Source organism: Odocoileus virginianus, chromosome 15, assembly GCF_023699985.2.
Source record: "Odocoileus virginianus isolate 20LAN1187 ecotype Illinois chromosome 15, Ovbor_1.2, whole genome shotgun sequence".
Classification (NCBI taxonomy): Eukaryota; Metazoa; Chordata; class Mammalia; order Artiodactyla; family Cervidae; genus Odocoileus; species Odocoileus virginianus.
The window spans coordinates 8530706-8551538 of record NC_069688.1 but is presented as its reverse complement, the minus strand read 5'-3'; the positions used below and the strand labels follow the sequence as shown (position 1 = coordinate 8551538).

At 46.1% G+C, this 20833-nt stretch overlaps 1 protein-coding gene across 4 annotated transcripts in view; it reads right to left on the bottom strand.

Moving 5' to 3' along the window:
* ASAP1 (ArfGAP with SH3 domain, ankyrin repeat and PH domain 1) overlaps positions 1-20833 on the bottom strand; it is a 329862-nt gene that overhangs the window by 257147 nt on the left and 51882 nt on the right. For 2 of the 4 annotated variants that reach the window (XM_070477002.1, XM_070477000.1), the window contains exon 3: positions 871-997. The exons of 1 other annotated variant lie outside the window; for it this stretch is intronic. In XM_070477002.1, the coding sequence (XP_070333103.1) occupies positions 871-997 (127 nt within the window). Of the gene's footprint in view, positions 1-870; positions 998-1372; positions 1444-20833 lie in introns of those variants that run through there. One more of the 4 variants, XM_070477001.1, reaches the window with a different exon arrangement.

Here is a 20833-nt window from a genome sequence, read left to right as displayed (position 1 = left end):
ATTGCTAAGCTCTTGACGCTGCCGGAGGCACCCACAAGCTTTCCCTGGAGACCTAGATAAGAGGAGCGATTCTTTCAGCATTTCAGGCCTCCCTTCTTCCTGTCTGGCCAGCTCCTCGGGGCAGCACCGGCCTCGGGGATCCATTCACAGCTTATGAGTGCCCTGCAGGCAGGTCCTGCTGGCGCAGCAGCCTGACTCTACCAAACCAGCCAGCCAGGGGAGCCGGGTGGGGACCAGTCTGCATAGATAGCTCTTTCCACCCAGGGCTTTAGGACAAGAGAGGAGGAGGAATCCCGGGGTGGAGGCAGTCCCGGCCAGAGCTCCCTCTCATTCCTCTGGGGTTTTTCCACCAGTCCGAGCCGATGCAGCTCAGCCTGCCTGGCCAAGCCGGGCCGTGGAGAGGTCCGTTAATTGACCATCTCCCAGTCCCTTGCTGGTGACCTTGGCCACGTTGCTTTGCCTCCCTCTGCCCTCGGGGGCCTGACACCATCTACTTGGCGGGTTACGAGAGGGTCAGGATGATGTGGAAAGCGCCCAGAAGGGCTCAAGCCAGGGAGAGGACTTCCCTCTTCTTAGGGCTGTCCACAGCCTGTTCAATCCTCACCCTACCTCTAGCCTCGAGGGGAAAACGGAGCTGGGGGCTGCACATCCTACGTCCCCTGCCCATCACCTGGCCGCGGGGAAGGCTGGAGGAAGTCCCGCAGTGGGGGTGTGCTCCCCCAGGCCCCTTACATCCCCTTCCTCCCCGGCTCGGAAATCGACGCAATCCAACTGCGAGGCAGCGGCCGCGAGCCGAGGCAGCGAGGCGTCCCGGCGGGCGGGCCGGGGTCCTCGGAGGGCTGCGCGCGGAGGGCACCGGCCCCCACCTACCTCCTCCAGCAGCGTGACGGTGTTCCTGCAGTTGTGCAGCCGCGTAGTGAAGCTGGACGTGGTGGGCGAGTTGTAGTCTTCGGTGGTCTCGGCGATGAACTCGGAGACGGAGATCTGGTCCGGCATCCTGCCGGGGGAGGGGGCGAGACACAAGCGAGGGCGGGGGGTGAGTCACGGCGCAGGCTCCCGGGGCCGCGGGCCGGCCGGCGGCTCATGAACGCCCCCCGCACGCAGCCCGCCACCCGCCGCCCGGCCTGGCGCGGCTGCGATCCCGGCGGCGGCGCGAGAAAGCTCTGGCGGGCGAGAAAGGAGGCGGCGGCGGCAGCGATCAGCGATCGGCACGGGGCCCTTCAAACTCCGAGCGGCGCGCGAGGCTGGGAGCTCTCAGCTACCCGCCTCCCTCTGCTCATGCCAGGCCACGGGGGAGGGGATGCTTCGCGGGGAGCGGGGAGGGGGCGTCCGGGGCCGGGCAGGTCGCGGCGGGCCGGCGCTGCCTGCTCACACGCTCTGACAGGCGGCAGCGCGGACACCGACAGACTGAACACACGCTCCAGCGAGCGAGCGGGCGGCGGGCGGGCGGGCGGCACTGCCGCGACAGTCACGGGGACAAACAAGGAAGTGCTCTGCGCACGCGCCGCCGCGCCCCCCTCCCTGCGGGGGCCCAGCCCCGCCCACGCCACCCCGCCCCGCCCACGCCACCCCGCCCCGCCCACACCGGCCCGGTCCGCCCACGCCAGCCCCCAGCCCCGCCCAGGCCCCGCCCCAGTCCGCCCCGCCCTCACCGCCCAGGACTCGCCCCGGTGCCCCCCCCCCCCCCCCCCATCGGCGGCCCCGGCCGCGCGGCTCTCGGGGCGGCGAATACCCGCGTCCCCAGGGCCGCCCCGGGAGCGGTTACGCGAGCGTTTCGCAAGAAGGGGGACCAAAAAAAAAGTTGTGCGCGTTCTTTTTTAGCCCCGTGTGGGTGCAGGAAGCGAGGCCCAGAGAGCCGCCTCCGTCTGCGCGGGTCGCGGGCCCGGCGAGAGGGGCGCGCGGCGGCGGCCTCTGGGGCCCGGCTTGCAGCTTGCCCGCTCGCCGGCTCTGGCCCCTCAACTCCCTTGGCAGGGCGCTCACGAGCCCCCCGAAGGCTAGTTTTGTGCCGTTTGCTGAAGCCGCTGAAGTGCTAAGTGAAGACAGGGGAAGGGTTTTCTTTTTTTTCCCCACAATTTTCTAATCTTTCATTTACACTGGCTTTTGTTGTTGGTATTGTTTTTAACGCGAAGGACAGAGGAGGGGAAGAGGTATAAAAGGCATTTCCCGAGGTGCAAATGGTGTACAATGCTAAGTAGATGCCAAATTTCAGCGGAAAAATTACCAACAGATTGCTCATTCCTAGGCCCTGGCAGATGGCTATTTTGCTCAATCTACTTAGCCCAAAGAATCCATTTAATTTCTCACCATTGATTGCGGATCAAATTGGTTTAAAAAAAAACAAAAAAACACCAACTAGGCCCTTAGGAAGCGCCTGACGATTGGCTCCTATAATTGGAGCCAACTGAAGCCTGCTCATAAAGTCCCAAATTCACCAACCTGGGCAGAAGTCTAGCCCCCGGGCCTCCTCTGGGATTGAGTTCTGCGATCTTGTACAGTTATCTGTCCTCTGGTCCTTCCCCAAACCACAACAGAGTGCCCACTGGCAGGGGGGGGCACTAGACCCGGGAGTGATTGTCAAACGAAAACTGCGTCTCCTCCCTCACCGCTTACAACTATTTACTAACGCCCTCCTCCTGCCGCTGGAGATTCGGAAACAGACAGTGCCGCTACTCTTCCATCAACAGTAGTAAGAGAAACAGACAAGCAATATACATGTAATATAAAGTGAAGTATATACAGAGTAAGCAAGTGATGCAGGAGCTACGGTTTGAGGAATGAGCAGAGAAAACCTCCTTGACAAAGTGACATCTAGAGCAGAAGAGAGAATGAAGGGACTTTCCTGGTGGACCAAGACATCCCCGCTCCAGTGCAGGGGACCCGGGTTTCATACCTGGTCAGGGAACTAGATCCCACATGGCACAAACAAAAGAGTTTCTGAGACGCAGCTAAAAAGATGCTGCAGTGGCAACAGAGATCAAAGGTCCTGTGTGCCACAACTAAGATCCGATGCAGCCAAATAAACAATAAAAAGAAGAAACGAGAATGAGGGGCTGCCTCTGCAGGTATCCTGGTGGCTACAGGATCTTGGCCTTCAGTTGCCTCCCATGAACATGAAAGAAGAGGGCGCTAGCCCCATGAGGCTGGTAAATGGTAACAGATGAGAAGGTGCTCTGTGCACAGGAGAGCCATTGTACAAGTTCAAGGTGTTTTGTCTGCCTGTGCTGGCTGTCCTGAACCTGCACTGTGTCTCTGGGGAAGCGCTTATTAACGTCAGGAAGGCAAGCATTGCAGCTAACGAGAGGAAGGCCTTGGTAAGGCAGCATACAGGAATAAAGACCCTGCTCTGGCAAAGTGTTGAGACATCAGTTTTGAGAGGCGTCCTAAAAAACAAAGAAACAAACAGGTATACACTTTCTCCTCCTTCTACATTCAAAGTCTGCACTGGGACACACCAAGGTTGAGGTTTTGGGGAGACTGCCAGATGGCATTTAGGACCCACACCTGGGGGTCACTTGTTCACATGCTGTTACTGACAGAATATGAGACACCAGAAAAAACCCTACCTCTTTTCCCATATACTAACTGGTCATAGAAGGTTCTGTGACTTGGGAACAACTATGGACACTACTAGCTTGTGCTCATTAAGTTCCAAGAGCCTCAAGTAACCCCATGTTTATCCCCATGCAGCAGTTGAGAGTCTAACACCCAGCACTTAGCCTTCCAACCACTCCAAGAAGGCCATCCTCTAGGCTGGAAATCAATTGAGACTCTGATTTTGCATTATTTCCACTTATCTCTCTCTTCCAAGTTGTCATCGAATACCTGTCATCCCTGCTGGGCTGGTAGCTCCTTCTGTCACATATGCATGGCTTAGAGCAAACACTTGATAAATATGAGCTGTTATTAAAAAGTCTGGAGTCGGTGAATAATTGCCTCAATTCCAGAAGGCCTGGATTCCAGAGCTTTCTCTCCTGATAACTGATGCTGTTAGCTTGGGCCTTAGTGCCCTCACTTCGATAAAATAAAGGGATGCGTATGTCAAAATGACCACAGAGATCCTTCCCAGCTGGAGCTGAGTCTGTGTCTGCCCTCAGCTCTACAGAGGCAAGGAATAAAGATTATTACAACAAGCTAAGCTAACTGTGATGGTAAACAGTAGGGATTGCTTTCTTGATGGAATTCACCAGAGTCCAAACTGCTGCCACCAATTGTTGTTTCAGTTTCATTTGAAGATTATGTTATATATCTGCTCCTCCTCCCCGTCTCCCCTAGCCAAGAAAGGAATATGTGAACAATGAGATATTGTGCCCAGGTAAGTATATACCTCCTTAGACTGGTATGCAATTAGAATTTCAAAGATTCACACCTCCACCCACCATTTCTAGGGTTCATGAGCCATAATCCTTTTAAAATTTGAAACCATGCCCCAGTGCAAACCATCTGCACCACTCATTTTCTCAAACACCCTGAAAGCCACTCCTGGCTATCTTCTGTGGATAGAGTCTAATGCAGGCAAAACTTAAACACTAGATTTCTTTGTTCAGAGCTGCTCAGAAATATTTGTTGTTATTTAGTCGCTAATTCATGTACAACTCTTTTGCAACCCCATGGACTGTAGCCCACCAGGCTCCTCTGTCCATGGGATTTGCCAGGCAAGAATACTGGAGTGGGTTGCCAATTCTTTCTCCAGGGGATCTTCCCAACCCAGGGATTGAACCCACGTCTCCTGCATTGGCAGGCAGATTCTTTACCACTGAGCCACCAGGGAAGCCCGCTCAGAAATACACATCATCATTTTTGGAGCCAGGAAAGACACACACACATACTCATGCACACCCAGTTTTGTCTAAAGTGTGCATCATCTCTTTCATCATCATCATCACCCCCATCCAATGCTGTTCTTCACCCTTGCACTCCTCAAGCCTGTTTGTTACTCTGAGCACTGCTGATGAGATAAGAATAGTCCTTACAGAATGCTTTTCTTCCCCTTGAAAAGCAGGGATAAGAATAGTGGTGGCTTATTCTCCTGGTCAGCAAGGGCACTAGTGACCCCACAGGCATCAGGGAATTGGCTGAGTTAGATTCCCAGTTGCAGGCTTCACTCGTCTATCTGCCTAACAACCAAGGTGGTGCATTTACAAGATAGCTGACAATGTACCAGAGGTGGGAGAGTGCAGAGGAAGTGTGGGGTCCTTTCTGGGCACAAGAAACCAGGAACTTTCCTGGTGGTGCAGTTATTAAGACACAGAGCTTCCACTGTTGGGGACACGGGTTCGATCCCTGGTCAGGGAACTAAGATCCCACATGCTACGCACAGCCAAAAAAATAGAAGGGGGGGAAAAGAAACCAAGAAGAGCTATTGGTGATCTTATTCACATGCCTAGAAAGTGGCCCAGGCTGACAAGATGGAATTATAGTATTCATCAAAGGCTCCCAGTGCCTTCATGGGGCAGGGCAATGGGATAGTGTAGGAAGAGAATATGCTTTGTGTTACTTGGACCTGGATTTGAATCTGCAGTTTGTCACTTCTAATAATGCATTGTTGTCTCATCTGTGAAATCAGTATAGTAATAAAATGACTATGTTACAAGTTGTTAAGTGAAATAAATTGAGAAGCTATGGATAAAGCAGTTGATGCATAACAAATTATCAACCAATGTCAATTCCCTTTGAACTCCCTTTTTATGTGAAGTATGGCCATGAATACATCTCTTTTCATTCCAGGACTCAGATCTCTCCCTAAATTAGTCACCTGGCGGAGGAAAGAAGAGAGGGAAGGGGAAACGGCACAGTAATTCCCAAAGTCTGGGATCTCAGACTTGGGGATCGTCTTTAGAAACTGCTTATTCTTGTTAAGTACCCCTTGTGAGGTCAGATCCATCAACGATGGATTTTGGAAGTAAAGAAACAGTATTTAGAGTCAAACAGAATGAATACCAATGGGGATCAGAAGAGAGCTGAGGCCATAAAAGCCTGGTTTTCATGGAACACAGTTCCTGTAAAGAAGGATATTCTAACCAAGGCAACTTCTAGAGGGTAGAATAGGCATTTGTTTCATAAAAGCATGAGTTATAGGATGATTCTCATAAGAAAGACTTGGCCTCACATCTCTACCATGTAGCAGCTATTAGATCTCGTTGAAGTAATTCATGTCTCTGAGTCTCAGTTTTCACATCTGCAAATTGGGGGCAATGTTAGGAACTATGTCTTAGTGCTCTGAGGATTTCATGAGCTATAGCATATAAGGTGCTTAGCCAGGGTTTGAGGGATCATAAGTAGATGATAGTTCTCAGGTATTATGGAATACTGAAAGCTTGATCTGAAGATAAAAATTCTGATATTCCTTCCCCCCTAAAATTTATTGAAACCTACAATGTACCTGACACTTTGCTAAGTATAGCATTTTGGACACACATATCCTTCTTTAAACCTCATGACAACTTTATAATGTAGGTATGATTATCTTTTTTTTTATAAAGATTTTTTAATATGGATAATTTTTAAAGTCTTTATTGAATTTGTTACAATACTGCTTGTTTTATGCTTTGGTTTTTGGTCTTGAGGCATATAAGATCGTAGCCCCTCTTTCCCCCTTTTCCTCCCCCACAAGGAATCGAACCTGCATTGAAGAGTTAAGTCTTAACCGTTGGACTTCCAGGGAAGTCCCAAGTATGATTATACTAAACTTACTGGAGAGAAACTCGAGACTAGTGAGGTGTGGGATAGTACTTTCTGAGCTTTTGTTCTGAGCCAGGCGCTGCCCTGGTTATATAGGCAGGCAGTGTCTGAATTCAACCACGTAACAGTCCTGATGTGGGAGTATTAACAATAATGGAAACCAAGGGACTTCCCTGGCGGTCCGGTGGTTAAGATTCCGTGCTTCCAATGCATCAAACTCGGATTTGATCCCTGTCTGGGGAACAAAGGTCCCACATGCCATAGAGCATGGCTGGGGGGGAAAAAAAAGACCCAATAATGGAAACCAAAACACAGTGAGATCTCACTGCAAGTTAATGTCCCAGTGCCCAGGAGATGAAATCCTGGGCTTTTTCTACTACCTACAAAAATCAAGTTCTCAATAGTAATTCACAGAATACTACTCCATTAGATGCCCTTCTCATCAGGCAATCAAAATAAGTATTGTTTGTTCCTTATTTCACCTGATAACTTATGTATTTGTTTTCTATCATCTTAACAAAGTGCTAGAAGAATGGAAAGCAGTGGGCGGGGGATGGGGCTGGGGGAACAGGGAGAGGGAAAGAGGCATGGGATTCCACGTGTTTTACTGTCGGGCTCACGTTGCCATATTCGACCTCAGCAGCAGACTGCTTCACTCATGTGCCTTGTATGAGTGCTTCCCAAGTACACTTATATTCTCTCAAGTAAGAAAAAAAAGCCTATTCTAGTCTCCAATGAACTTAATGTAAATACTCCAAGTGAAAACCACTAGAGTGTTCCCAGTGAGCGAGGAGGAGAACATGGTTTATTTGGAGACGATAAACTACTCTCTGTTCTACCCCCAGCCCCGCTTCCCTGGCTGTTTTTTCGGTCAGGGGTAGGAAGAAGTGTCAGGCAGAGTGCTGGGGACCCAGAAGACTCAGAATCCTGGTGGATATATCAACTGAAAGGAGTCAGGAATGTATTTCTGTTCTGTCCTGTAAAGGAATAATAATAACATCAACAAGTAAATGCTGGGCTTGTTATATGCTCTGCATGATTCTGCATTGCTGCAGGCATACTCTCATTTCATACTCAACAGCCACCACAGAGAGCAGGCACTGGTATTAACCCCATTTCATACCTGGGAGGAACCTGGAGCTTAGAGGTCACCTTGGCAAGTGGAGGAGACCGGTGTGATTTCACAGCCCGTGTGATTAGCCTCCTAACAATGGGTCCACAGCCCTTGGATGCTCTTCTGTTAGAGCCTCTGCGTCATCTTTTTTCCTCCGGGGGAACTTGTTACAAACCCAACTCAAAGGCAAAGTAATGGCTGGAGTGGAGTTGTTGTTCAGTCGATGAATCGTGTCAGGCTCTTTGAGACCCCTGTGGACTGCAGCACACCAGGCTTCCCTGTCCTTCACTATCTCCCAGAGTTTTCTCAAACGCATGTCCATTGAGTCCGTGATGCCATCCAACCATCTCATCCTCTGTCGCCCCCTTCCCCTCCTGCCCTCAAACTTTCCCAGCATCAGGGTCTTTTCCAATGAGTCAGCTCTTCGCATCAAGTGGCCAAAGTATTGCAGTTTCAGCATTAGTCCATCCAGTGAATATTCAGGGTTGATTTCCGAGTGGAGAGCACTCCCATTGCTCCATTACTGCATTTGGAATTAATCCTCACAGGGATATTTGCAATATAGCCTCCCTTTATTTATCTATATAGATATATAATTTTATTCATATATACATAATTTTACTTAGTTTTGGTTGTGCTGGGTCTTTGTTGCTACACACAGGCTTTCTCTAGTTGCAGGGGCTATTCTCTACTTGTGGCATACAGGCTTAGCTGCTCTGAGGCACGTGGGATCTTCCCAGACCAGGGGTCGAACCCATGCCCCCCGCACTGGCAGGCAGATTCTTATCCACTGAGCCACCAGGGAATTCCACAATACAGCCTCTCTCTTACTTTGTATGAAAACTGTTGGCACCACTGGGAAGGACCTAAGACTCCCTACACGTGGAGAGACGAGAACTTCCCCAGTGACAAACAGCGCTGCTAGCGCTGCTAGTAGCAGGGAGCGGCTCAGGATTTCGTCTTCCTCCTGAGTTTCCTGCACTGCAGAACTCCCAGACTGTCCATCCCTGGGGGGAAGCGGGGTGGTACATTGTATCCTTCTTGGTATTACCCACATCCCTGAAGATCTAAGGGAGGGACAAGAGATTCCTAGAGCCCCAGGCTTGGCATTTTGTAAGCACCATCTCCTGAAACCCCCCCAGTGGCCTAGTGAGGGGCCATGCTGTCTGCTGAGATCTCAGATGCGTGCACAATCTTCTTAGGGACCACAGCTAATAAACAGGGAGTCGCTATTCACAGCCGGTCTGAATCCGAAGCCTGCAGGCTCTTTCTTCCCCACAGAAGGCGCTGCCTCATACACGTTCCCTGTGGGCCCCTGATAAACGTGTTTTGGATTGAGCCGGCTCTTTTTTACGAGCTACATCTTTCCTAATATAAATAAAACAACATCCAGGGAAGAAAAATGGTGGTGTTATATGGGGTTCCTAAAAACTTGCCTCCTACAGGAGCGAGGGGTTTTAAGCCTTAATTTGTTTCTGAAAAAGAAATCGTCACCTGAAAAAAGAGAAACACTTAGAAAACCTTCAGGTTTCTTTTCTTTTTTTCTGATGAATTTGTCTTAGTTCAGTTTGGAGGCTCACACTTACTCATGCCCACTTCTGTGCTATCTCAAGGCTGACAACATGTCTTTTTTTGAATGACCCTTTTTCACAGCACCATTTTCCAAATGTTTCTATTTCTCCAGCAAGACTGTGAGGTCCTTGAGACTCAAGGGTTTTCCATTTGCTGGTACAGTCTCAGAGACCCAGGTGCTTAAGAGATGCTTCTTGAACAGATGGAAGGAAGAATGAATGACTGGATGAACATTTATGTTGGGGGAGGGGTGTGAGAGGAATTAGAAGAGGACAACTGGAATGAGGAATCCTGTTTCTTAAGAGTTTCTGCAGGTAGATTATCATACGTGAAATAGATCGCCAGTCCTGGTTCGATGCATGAGGCAGGGTGCTCAGGGCTGGTGCACTGGGACGACCCTGAGGGATGGGATGGGGAGGGAGGTGGGTAGGAGGGTCAGGATGGGGGACACATGTACACCCATGGCTGATTCATGTGAATGTATGGCAAAAATCACCACAATATTGTAAAGTAATTAGCCTCCAATTAAAATAAATAAATTAAAAAAAAGAGTGGATACCAAAAAAAAAAAAAAAAGAGTTTCTGACATCATCAGAAAGCTACCAGAGTTGGAAAAAATTTCAGGGATAATATGGTTACCAACCCTTTCATTTTTCAGATGAGGAGACAGGTTCTTCACTGGTTAAATGAATTTGCTCAGTATCCCCTGGCAGAATTGTGGGGAATTCTGAGATCCCAGGTATCCTGCTTCCCAAGGGTTGCCCCACTCCCCTACCTTACATTTCAAGGGAGGGATTAAAAGACCTTGCCTGAAGAAAAAATATGTGAAACTGCCATTTAAGAATGGATTACGATGGTCTTGGCGTCACAGTGTCAAGGAATGCCTATAGACATTTGCCTACCATTTACAACTTTTAAAATTCTAACTACATAAAATTTGGCATAAGATTACTTAACTACCACTCCTAATTTTGTGCAAGAAGGCTGTGAGTACAGTCGAAGACCAGAGTCATACCCACCCCCACTCATCATTGTCTTGCCTCCTTCTCTTCTTTCTTGCTCTCCAAAAACTAAGCTAGAGACGTGACAGCAATCAAGAACGTTCTACGCCCGCCCCTCCCAGCCCTGTGCCCTTCCTTCTGTGTGTGTGGTAGACCGACTCTTTGCGACCCCATGGACTAAACCCCAAGGCTCCTCTGTCTATGGGATTCTCCAGGCAACAATACTGGAGTGAGTTGCCATTTCCCTTCTTAAGTGACTCTTTTTAAAAGGTTAGAAGTCACAAGAGATAAGGTGATGTTTCCATGACCAGAATATTGGGAGTCAGTGATATTTTGGTAAACAACCTTCCCCTCACCCAACCCAGGGCAGCCCTACAGGAGAATCCCAGGGTAAGTGAGGTTTCTCCTTCTCCCAAACCCACTTTACTCTCTGAGACTGACTCACTCCTTGTGGGACATTTTCAGAGATAAGACCATTGTCCCTGAGTCCCTGAGGACATTCCTCAACGGATACAGAGGTATTTAGGTTGGAACCCATTGGTTCAATTCCATTTGCAGTTACTGAGCAGCACTACAGTCCTTTCAGAGGGTAAGAATGCCTGATCTGGATTCAGATTGCTGGGTTCAAATCCCAGCCCTGCCACCTAATAGGGATGGTTAAACGTAGGCCTACGTAATGTCAGCTACTTAATGTGGTTTCAAAGGAAGATGTCCTTTAACAGGTGATCTCTCTTCTAAGGCTGTTGTGAGGTATAAATGAGATAATCTATGCAAGATGTACTGGTATATAGTAAATGATCAGTAAATATTAGCTACTAATACCATTATTTGTCTTCGAAGCAGGTCCTATGCTAGACTCTTCAGGAGCCAAAAGGACACACAAGATATAGCCCCTCTGCTCACACGTAGGCAGAGATACAGGTCTGCAGCACAACTGCCAAAATGTTCAGAGAACTCAAACAGGAAATAAATGTGTCTTTCAGCTATGTGACCTATGCATGTGGAATCCAAACAAAGGTCCTTTCATGTATCTCTGATTTGCTCAAAGCCCGGTTAGACCCATTGTTATGAGCAGCTTTTCAAAGCTGCCTATCATCTGAAACACTACTCAAGAAGAAAAATTTGATAAATGACAGTTGCTTGCAACTTTAGCACTGAGACGGAACATGACATTGCCAGGAAGGTCAGCTTCCCTTCCTCAGCCAAATCATCTCACCTCCTTTGGTCTCATTTCCCAGGAACCCAGGGCAGACACTCTCTGAGGTCTGAGGGCAATAACATCCTACAATTTGATGAATTCTTTTCTTATATCAGTGTTACAACCAACCCCAAACACCAGCTCTGCCTCAAGATCTACTTGTAAGCCAAGAACAGTCTGGAGGTCATTACTTCTGCGTTGGGGGCCTCTGTTATGAGCACCCTACATTATATGAATCTATGACAGTACCCAGTTGTTGCTTTTCAAAAATACGATTTCACCTACAATATATTTGAACCCACATAACAATGAGCTGTATTATAACAGAATTTTCCTGTAATTATGTCAAATGTAGGGCATTGCTCTATTTGAAAAAAGAAAATTGCCCACCCACTGCAGAGTTTTCTTCCTAGCATATGCTATTTGGTTAACGTCTTTCTCAAATGTGAACATTCCAAATCACACTAGGGGCTCTAATTAAAAAAAAAAAACAAACCCAAAAAACTCTACAATTGCTGGCTAAGCTTCTGACACAAACATCTAGCTTCTGTTTCCTGTTTTTTATTTTGTGTATTGTTTTTGAAAAATTAGTCTCTTTGTTCAGGTCTTAGAGACTTAGAGGTATTATACAAACTAATTTATAAAATGGCTATGTTTAAGTGGACAGCAGAGAATTCACTGTTGATTAGATGTGGAAATGATTATTTTCAATTATCTTTTGTTCTTTGTGAGTAAACTGACTTTTTCCTTATTCTTTGGCGTTGGGAATTAACCTTCATTTAACCCCAAGAAATTTATGCATCTTGAACTCTGCAGTTCCAGACAGACCTTGAAGAACACAGACTGTAATTTTTGTCTGCCCTACACATCCTCATAACTCCACATGATTCTCCAGAGACTGTCACTCATGTGTTGCCATATTCCCAACCAAAGGGCTGGGCCAAGCTGTCCAGAACATCCCAGAGCTCTGAGCACAGCATCGATGTGTATTCTGACAGGCATTACACTCAAGCAAGGTCAGTCAGGGAGCGGAAGGAGGTCTGATATGGAAGCTAGAGTCAAGAACAATGTGCCTTTTCTCCAGGTCTAGCTCAAAGGGCTTGGGGAAGGCAATGGCACCCCACTCCAGTACTCTTGCCTGGAAAATCCCATGGACGGAGAAGCTTGGTAGGCTGCAGTCCACGGGGTCGCTAAGAGTCGGACATGACTGAGCGACTTCACTTTCCCTTTTCACTTTCATGCATTGGAGAAGGAAATGGCAGCCCACTCCAGTGTTCTTGCCTGGAGAATCCCAGGGACAGGGGAGCCTGGTGGGCTGCCGTCTATGGGGTCGCACAGAGTCAGACACGACTGAAGCGACTTAGCAGCAGCAGCAGCCCAAAGGGCTTAGGAAGCCTTTAGTTACTGATGACTATCTTTGCCAGGGCTTCCCAGGTGGCGCTTGTTGTAAAGAATCTGCCTCCCAATGCAGGAGACAAGAGACGTGGGTTCAATCCCTGGGTCAGGAAGATCCGTTGGAGGCAGGCATGGCAACCCACTCCAGTATTCTTGCCTGGAGACTCCCATGAACAGAGGAGCCTGGCGGGCTAGTTCATAGGGTAGCAAAGAGTCGGACGTGACTGAAGTGACTTAGTACACGTGCATCTTTGCCACACATAAGAGAGCTTGCCTAAGGATGATGCAAACCAAGGTCAGCCAGAGATGGAGGGAGGGAGGAGGGGGAAAGGAAGAGCCTGGTGACATCACTTGAATCAGTGGATCCCAGAATCTTTCCCATGCCTGCTGCCAGTCCTAGACTTTCCAGGTATGTGAGCAGCTACGGTTCTTCCAGAAGTCATGTATAGCTGTGAGAGTTGGACTAGAAAGAAAGCTGAGCCCCGAAGAATTGACACTTTTGAACTGTGGTTTTGGAGAAGACTCTTGAGAGTCCCTTGGACAGTAAGGAGATCCAACCAGTCCATCCTAAAGGAAATCAATCCTGAATATTCATTGGAAGGACTGATGCTGAAGCTGAAACTCCAATACTTTGGCCACCTGATGCAAAGAGCTGACTCATGTGAAGAGACCCTGATGCTGGGAAAGATTGAAGGCAGGACAAGAAGGGGACGAGAGAGGATGAGATGGTTGGATGGCATCACCGACTCAATGGACATGGGTTTGAGTAAACTCCAGGAGTTGATGATGGATAGAGAGGCCTGGCGTGCTGCAGTCCATGGGGTCTCAAAGAGTCAGACATGACTGAGCAACTGAATTGAACTGAACTGATACTTCTTTTTTCAGCCTAAGTTGGTCTGAGATGGGTTTCTACCAATAAAACAAAAAGAGCTCTGGCTAGTCTTTTCCTGGTTTCCAGTACTACCTTCACAGTTAGTAGATATGTTACCCTGGGGAAGCTCTTCACGGCCTCAGAGCCTCAGCTTCATCATCTGTAAAATGGGGATACTGATATCCACTTCAAAAGATTATTAAGAACAAATTAGGTAATAAACATGAATCTGCCTGCAATGCAGGAGACTCAGGTTCGATCCCTGAGTCGGGAAGATCCCTTGGAGAAGGGGAAGACTATCTACTTCAGTATTCTTGCCTGGAGAATTCCATGGACAGAGGAGCCTAGCAGGCTACCATCCATGGGAGAGCAAAGGGCTAGACACAACTGAGTGACTATCACTTACTTACTTAAATAACAGGATGGGAGAAAATACTTGCAAATCATATATCTGATAAGAGTCTAGTATCCAAAATATATAAACTTTAAAAAAAAATTTGGCTGCACTGAGTCTTTGTCGGTTGCAAGGGCTTTCTTTATTTGCAGCACATGGGCTTAGTTGCCCCACACCATGCGGCATCTTAGATCCCCTACTAGGGACTGAACCTGTATCCCCTGCACTGGGAGACAGATTCTTAACCACTGAAACACCAGGGAAGTCCCCCCCAAATATATAAACTCTTAAAGTTCAACAATGAGAAATGAAATTAATTTTTTAATGGGCAAAGGACTCAAATGAACATTTCTCTGTAAAAGATATAAAAATGGATAACATGCATGTGGAAAAAAAGATGCTCAGTATCACTAGTCACTGGGGGAATGCAAATCAAAACCACAATGAGACACCATTTCACAGCCACTAGGTGTGGCTATTAAAAAAAAAAAAGCTGGAAAGTAACAAGAGTTGGAGAACACGTGGAGAAATTGGAACCCTCATACATCGTCAGCCATTAAAGGCTGGCTCAGACCGTAAAGAGTCTGCTTGCAATGCGGAGACCCCAGTTCGACATACATTGTTAGTGGGAATGTAAAATATCTTTGGGAAACACCCTGGCGTTTCCTCAAAAGGTTAAATATAGTGTGACCACCACCACACGACCCACCAATTCCCTTCTTCAGTATATTATCAAAGAGAAAGGAAAACACACATTCAGGCAAAAACTTACATATATCACAGCAGCATTAGTCATAATAGTCAAATAGTGGAAACAACCTAAATTTCCAACAGACAACTGGGTAAACAAATTGTGGTACATTCATGCAACGGAATATTACTCAGCCACAAAAAGGGAAGAAAGTAGTGATACATTCTACTACAGGGATTAAACGTGAAAATGCATTATGCTAAGTGAAAGACACAAAGGATCACAATTATTGATTCATATTCACAGTGTATGATTCCATTTACACAAAATGTTCAGAAAAGGCAAATCCATAGAAACAGAAAGCTTACTAATGGTTGCCAGGGTCTAGGGAAGGGGAGGAGTGACTCAGTGGATATAAGATTGGGGGAGTGATAAAAATGTTTTGGAGTTAGATCATGGTGATGGTTATATAACTTTGTGAATACACTAAACCCAGTGAATTGGACATTTTAAAAGGGTAAATTTTATGCTATGTCAATTTTTAAGATACTATGCTGATGCAGGAAGAAGGCACAACTTACTCATTTATAATATTAACCACTATAACCATTCAGTACCTACTATGTACAGGGCTTCCCAGGTGGCACAGGTGGTAAAGAATCTACTTGCCAATGCAGGAGATATAAGAGATGCGCGTTCAACCCCTGGGTAAGGAAGATCTCCTAGAAGAGGAAATGGCAACCCACTCCAGTATTCTAGCCTGGAAAATTCCACGGACAGAGGAGCCTGGCAGGCTACCGTTCATGGAGTCGCAAAGAGTTGGACACAACTGAACATGCACACACACACATGTACAAGGCGATCTATGCAATGGTTTTGTTTAAACCTTATGACAACTCTAAAAAGTAGCTATTACTCGCCACGGGTTTCATGAGTAGGAAACTGAGGCTCAAAGAAGTGGTGCTGCAGCCAGTAAGTAGAGGAACTAAGGTTCAAACACAAGTCTGTCTGAATTCCAAGTTCAAGCTCTTCCCCCTGCATCCTTTGTACGATAGTACCTTGCTGGATGCGGCAGGGACTACCGGTTTTGTCGCCTTTCTTCAGTAACAGAGCCCCATTTGATTCAGGGGAGAAATGTGTTCAGCCAAAAGACTCATCTTTCAGCCTCCACTATAGCTGGTATGGTTGGCTGTGTGCCTCAGTCTAACAGTAAGATGTAAGCTGAAGTATATAAAGGCCTTTGAGGAAATGCTTTGTAAGTAGTTACTTCTGCTGGAGGAGGACCCCTGCTATCCGACCCCTCTTCTTCCATACTGCTGCCTGGAATGCAGATGTGATGACTGACACTCCAGCAGCCATTCTGAATCATGAGATAATATGCTAGGGCTGGTTTAACCAGTGAGACAGAATCAGGTTGGGTGCCTGATAATCATGGAGGCAATCTGTCTTTGGACTATCTCCAGGTTTCTTTGGTCTGGGAGAAAGAGGCACGGGGCGGGTGGGGGGGGGGGGGGACCCTAACTGCTAATATTATTTGGATTTTTCTTCACATGCAGCTGAAATATAATCTGAGCTTTTATATTGAACCTATGAACATACTTAACCAACTAAGAATGTATAAAAACAGCTAATCTAAGTGGTCAAATTTGAAGCAATCTACCAGAGTCATTTTGTCCTATATATTAGACTCTATATTCAGAGGCATAGAGATTCTATTGAATTATTCTGAAGACAGGCATCGAGGCCTATTTTGTGGAATTATAGAATCAGCGAAGAGACCAGTCTCAATTTACCAAGTACAGGCATTACATATTATAAGTACTTAAATTCATCTCAGGAATTGCTTTAGAAACACAGCCACAGAGGAGCCAACAGGCGTCCACAGACTGTATTTCTGAAGCAGCAAATTTATTTACACAACCTTTGCACAATTTGGTTAAGAGAGAAGAGACAGAACAGATTCTAAACAGGAAATAAGATGATAAAGATCAAAGACTTCTTTGCTTCAAAATCAATGTTCTGCCCAGTCTTTCCAGAACATTTATTTAAAATTCCCAAATTATTTTCCCTGCCAGAAAGAAAATTGGTAGTGGTCTTTCTCAGTTGACAAAGAATCACAGTTTTGTTGTTTATTTGTTTACAAAACACAGATGTGTCACATCCCAGTCAGTGTATTATTTATAACCCAACAACAAGTTGGTACAGTATTTTTGGGTCAAGAATGGGTTTTCTTTGATTCTCCTTCCTTCTTATTAGGGTTCTTAAGAATTCAAACCACAATGACGCAAGTGTAGATAAAACATTTGGAGGAAGGAAAGATTTTTCCACACTGTTTTTTTCTGTAGCTTAATATATCTGATTTTTTTTACACACTACCAGCTAAAGCTGGTAACCCACATACTCTTGATGAGGGTAAAAAGTTTTTATTTTATTATTTTGTATCATAGGCTATGTGTCTATATGTGTGTGCAAGTAAGAAGGGACAGAACTCAGATTAAAATTTATTGCACTCCTTTCTCCAGATTGGATGGGATTTTTTTTTAACCCTACTTTTTCCTTTTCTATGAGTATACATGTAGGGATTCCCTGGAGGTCCAGTGGTTAGGACTCTGAGCTTCCACTGCCGGGTTTCAGGTTTGATCCCTGGTAGGGGCACTAAGATCCTTTAAGCTGAGTAGTGCAGCCAAAAAAAATAAAATAAAATAAGAGTGTACATGTACACATGTGAACACACACACACCATCTCTTCTAGAACACAGGCATCAGGAAATAAAGTACACAGATTCCCCAGAGAGCCAGATTTATTTCCACAAAGTCCATGCACCAAAATTCATGCTTTTTAATCACTGGAATACCCCGACCCCCACTCCACAGCTCTCACTTCCCCCTGGGTCTCTTACTTTACACTCAGTTCTAACGGGTTTGGTGAGCTGGTTTCTAAGCCCTCGGCAAACTGAAGGGAGCAATTATGCTGGGAAGAGTGAGAAGGGATTACAAAGAAGGAAAAAAAAAAAAAACTGCAGAAATTTGCCAGCATTCACCCCCACCAGAAAGAAATTCTAAATACATGTGCTTGCTAATGAGGGCACACCATTCCGCTCAACCGACGCCACCCTCAATAAGAAGTGATATTCAAAATGATGAACCTTTGCAATCAAGAGGTTTGAGACATGATGCTATAGTCTAGGCAGCACGCCAGGTGCAGGTCTTTTAGGAGGGTTTTCAATCAGACCAGCAAAAATAACATAAAACAAAACGTATTTGGTGCTCAAAGGCTTTGCAGAAAATGCCAATTCCTCAAGGGAAGTATCACAGCCAACGTGAACACAGATTAGGAGTCAAAAGACATGAGATCAAATCCTGACACTGGTATATACAAGCTGGTAGGACAATGGGCAGAAGACTCAAACTTCCTCATCCCTACAAGGGGGTTAAAGACAGCAACATCTGAGGTTGCTGCAAATTTAAATAAGCTCCAAATTGCTGGTTTCAGCTACAGGCCATCTCTGGTGGGCACTTACGGTCCACAGGTAGAAAAGATGGAGGCCAATGTCAGGGAGGCTGTCCAATTACTGACTAGAGTCTAGTCTCAGGGCTCTCGTCCCTTGGATTCTGTGGTCCTCAGGCTGTACTGTACCTTCCCTGGCTAATATTCTGTTGGCCCCTGTAGGAAGACCACAGACAGAGAAGCCCTGGAGAATTAACTGGAAAGAATGGCCCCAGCAGGTTCTGACTACAGCTGGGGGTGGAAGCAGGGGGAACAGAGAAGGAAGAAGACAGACAATGCAACTGAAAAAAATAAAATAAAATAAGAAATGAGATCTCCTCCCTCTGGTTTCAGTGGAGAAGATTCTGAAAGGTGTAATAGGAAGAGCAGGCGAGTGGAGTGCTGCCAGCAAAAGGTGGAGAGAAAAGGAAGGGAACGCCCATCACTGCCTACCTACCACCCTCAGAGCTATGCCCCTATTGTACCTCCTTTAATTCTTCCACAACCTCATGATGTATGATACCCATTTCACAGATAAGGAAACTGAGGCACAGAGAAGTTGAATACTTGGCCCAGGTTCTAAAAGCAGGTCTGTGTGATTTCAAAGCCAGTGTTTTTGTTTGATTTTTTTTTTTTTTAACATAGGCTGCCTACAGCTTCACCCCTGCCGACATAAGCTGAGAAACAAATAAATAAATGGGGAAGACAGAAATTTTCACTTCATCCAACATCCTTGGAGGGGGTAGATAACCTGCTCCCTACCCCTGCCTCTTTGCAGCGTGAGATCAGTGCAGTATTTACTTGTTTATTAAATTTTTTTAAAAGGTCTTGTCTTCCACCTTCATATCAAAGTTCAAACGGGGCAAGAGACATGAAAAGTCTTCTGAGGAGCTCTGAAAAGAATCAAGTCAGAACACAAGTCAAAACTACAATGAGGTATCACCTCACACCAGTCAGAATGGCCACCATTAAAAACTACACATAATAAATGCTGGTGAAAGTGTTGAGAAAAAGGAACTCTCCTACACTGTTAGTTGGAAGGTAAATTGGTGCAACTACTATGGAAAACAGTATGGAGGCTCCTTAAAAACTAAAAACAGAGCTACCACATGATCCTGCAATTCCACTCCTGAACATATAGCTAGAAAAGATGGATGCATGAGACAAGTGCTTGGGGCTGGTGCACTGGGAAGACCCAGACGGATCGGGTGGAGAGGGATGTGGGAGGGGGGATCGGGATGGGAAATACATGTAAATCCATGGCTGATTCATGTCAATGTATGGCAAAAACCACTATAATATTGTAAAGTAATTAGCCTCCAACTAATAAAAATAAATGAAAAAAAAAAGAAAAAGATACATGCACCCCAATTCATAGCAGCATAATTCACAATAGCCAAGACATGGAAGTAATCTAGGTGTCCATTGACAGGGAAATGGACAAAGAAGATGTGGTATATAGGTAGGTAGATAGACAGACAGATAGATAGATAGACAGCTATATAAACAATGGAATATCACTCAGCCATAAAAAAGAATTAAATGAAATACCGGCACTTGCAGCTACATAGATGCACCTAGAAATTATCATACTAAGTGAAGTAAGTCAGAGAAAACCAAATGTCATATGATATCACTTATATGTAGAATCTAAAATACAGTACAAAGAACTTATTTATAAAACAGAATCATAGACATAGAAAACAAACTCTTGATTACCAAAGGGGAAAGCGGGTGGGGAAGGGATTAGGAGTATGGGATTAACAGATACACACCACATCACAAAATAAACAAAGGTTTACTGTGTAGCACAGGGAACTATATTCAAAATCTTATAATAATCCATAACGAAAAAGAATCTAATTCATATATATAACTAAATCACGGCTGTATCCCTGAAACACAATATCGTAAATCAGCCATACTTCAATTTAAAAAAGACTTTAAAAAAATCAAATGTTTCAGAATTGGAAGGGCTTTACCATCCTCTTCCTCACTGCAAACTTCAGAGATAACACAGATAGATACACAGACACACAAACACGCACACTCAGAATCTTGAGTCCACACATGATCAACAAGCAGGCACTGTGCAAGGAGTCGTTTTTTCGTGTTTTGAACTTTTTATTTTGTATTGGGATACAGCTGACTAACAATGCTGATAGTTTCAGGAGAACAGCAAAGAGACTCGGCCACACATACACGTGTATGCATTCTCCCCAAACCCCCATCCAGGCTGCCACATAGCACCGAGCAGAGCTCCAGTGCTACACAGTGGCAGGAGGAACCTCTTTTTACTAAAGATCATTCATCAGACACACACACACACGAAGTGAGGTGCCACGGTTGTAAGGAGGAGCCAGGCAAGCCCTTCTCGAGGGATCAAGAAGCCTACGGTTAACCTGGGGGTGCGGGCGGCCCTCCAGGCCCAC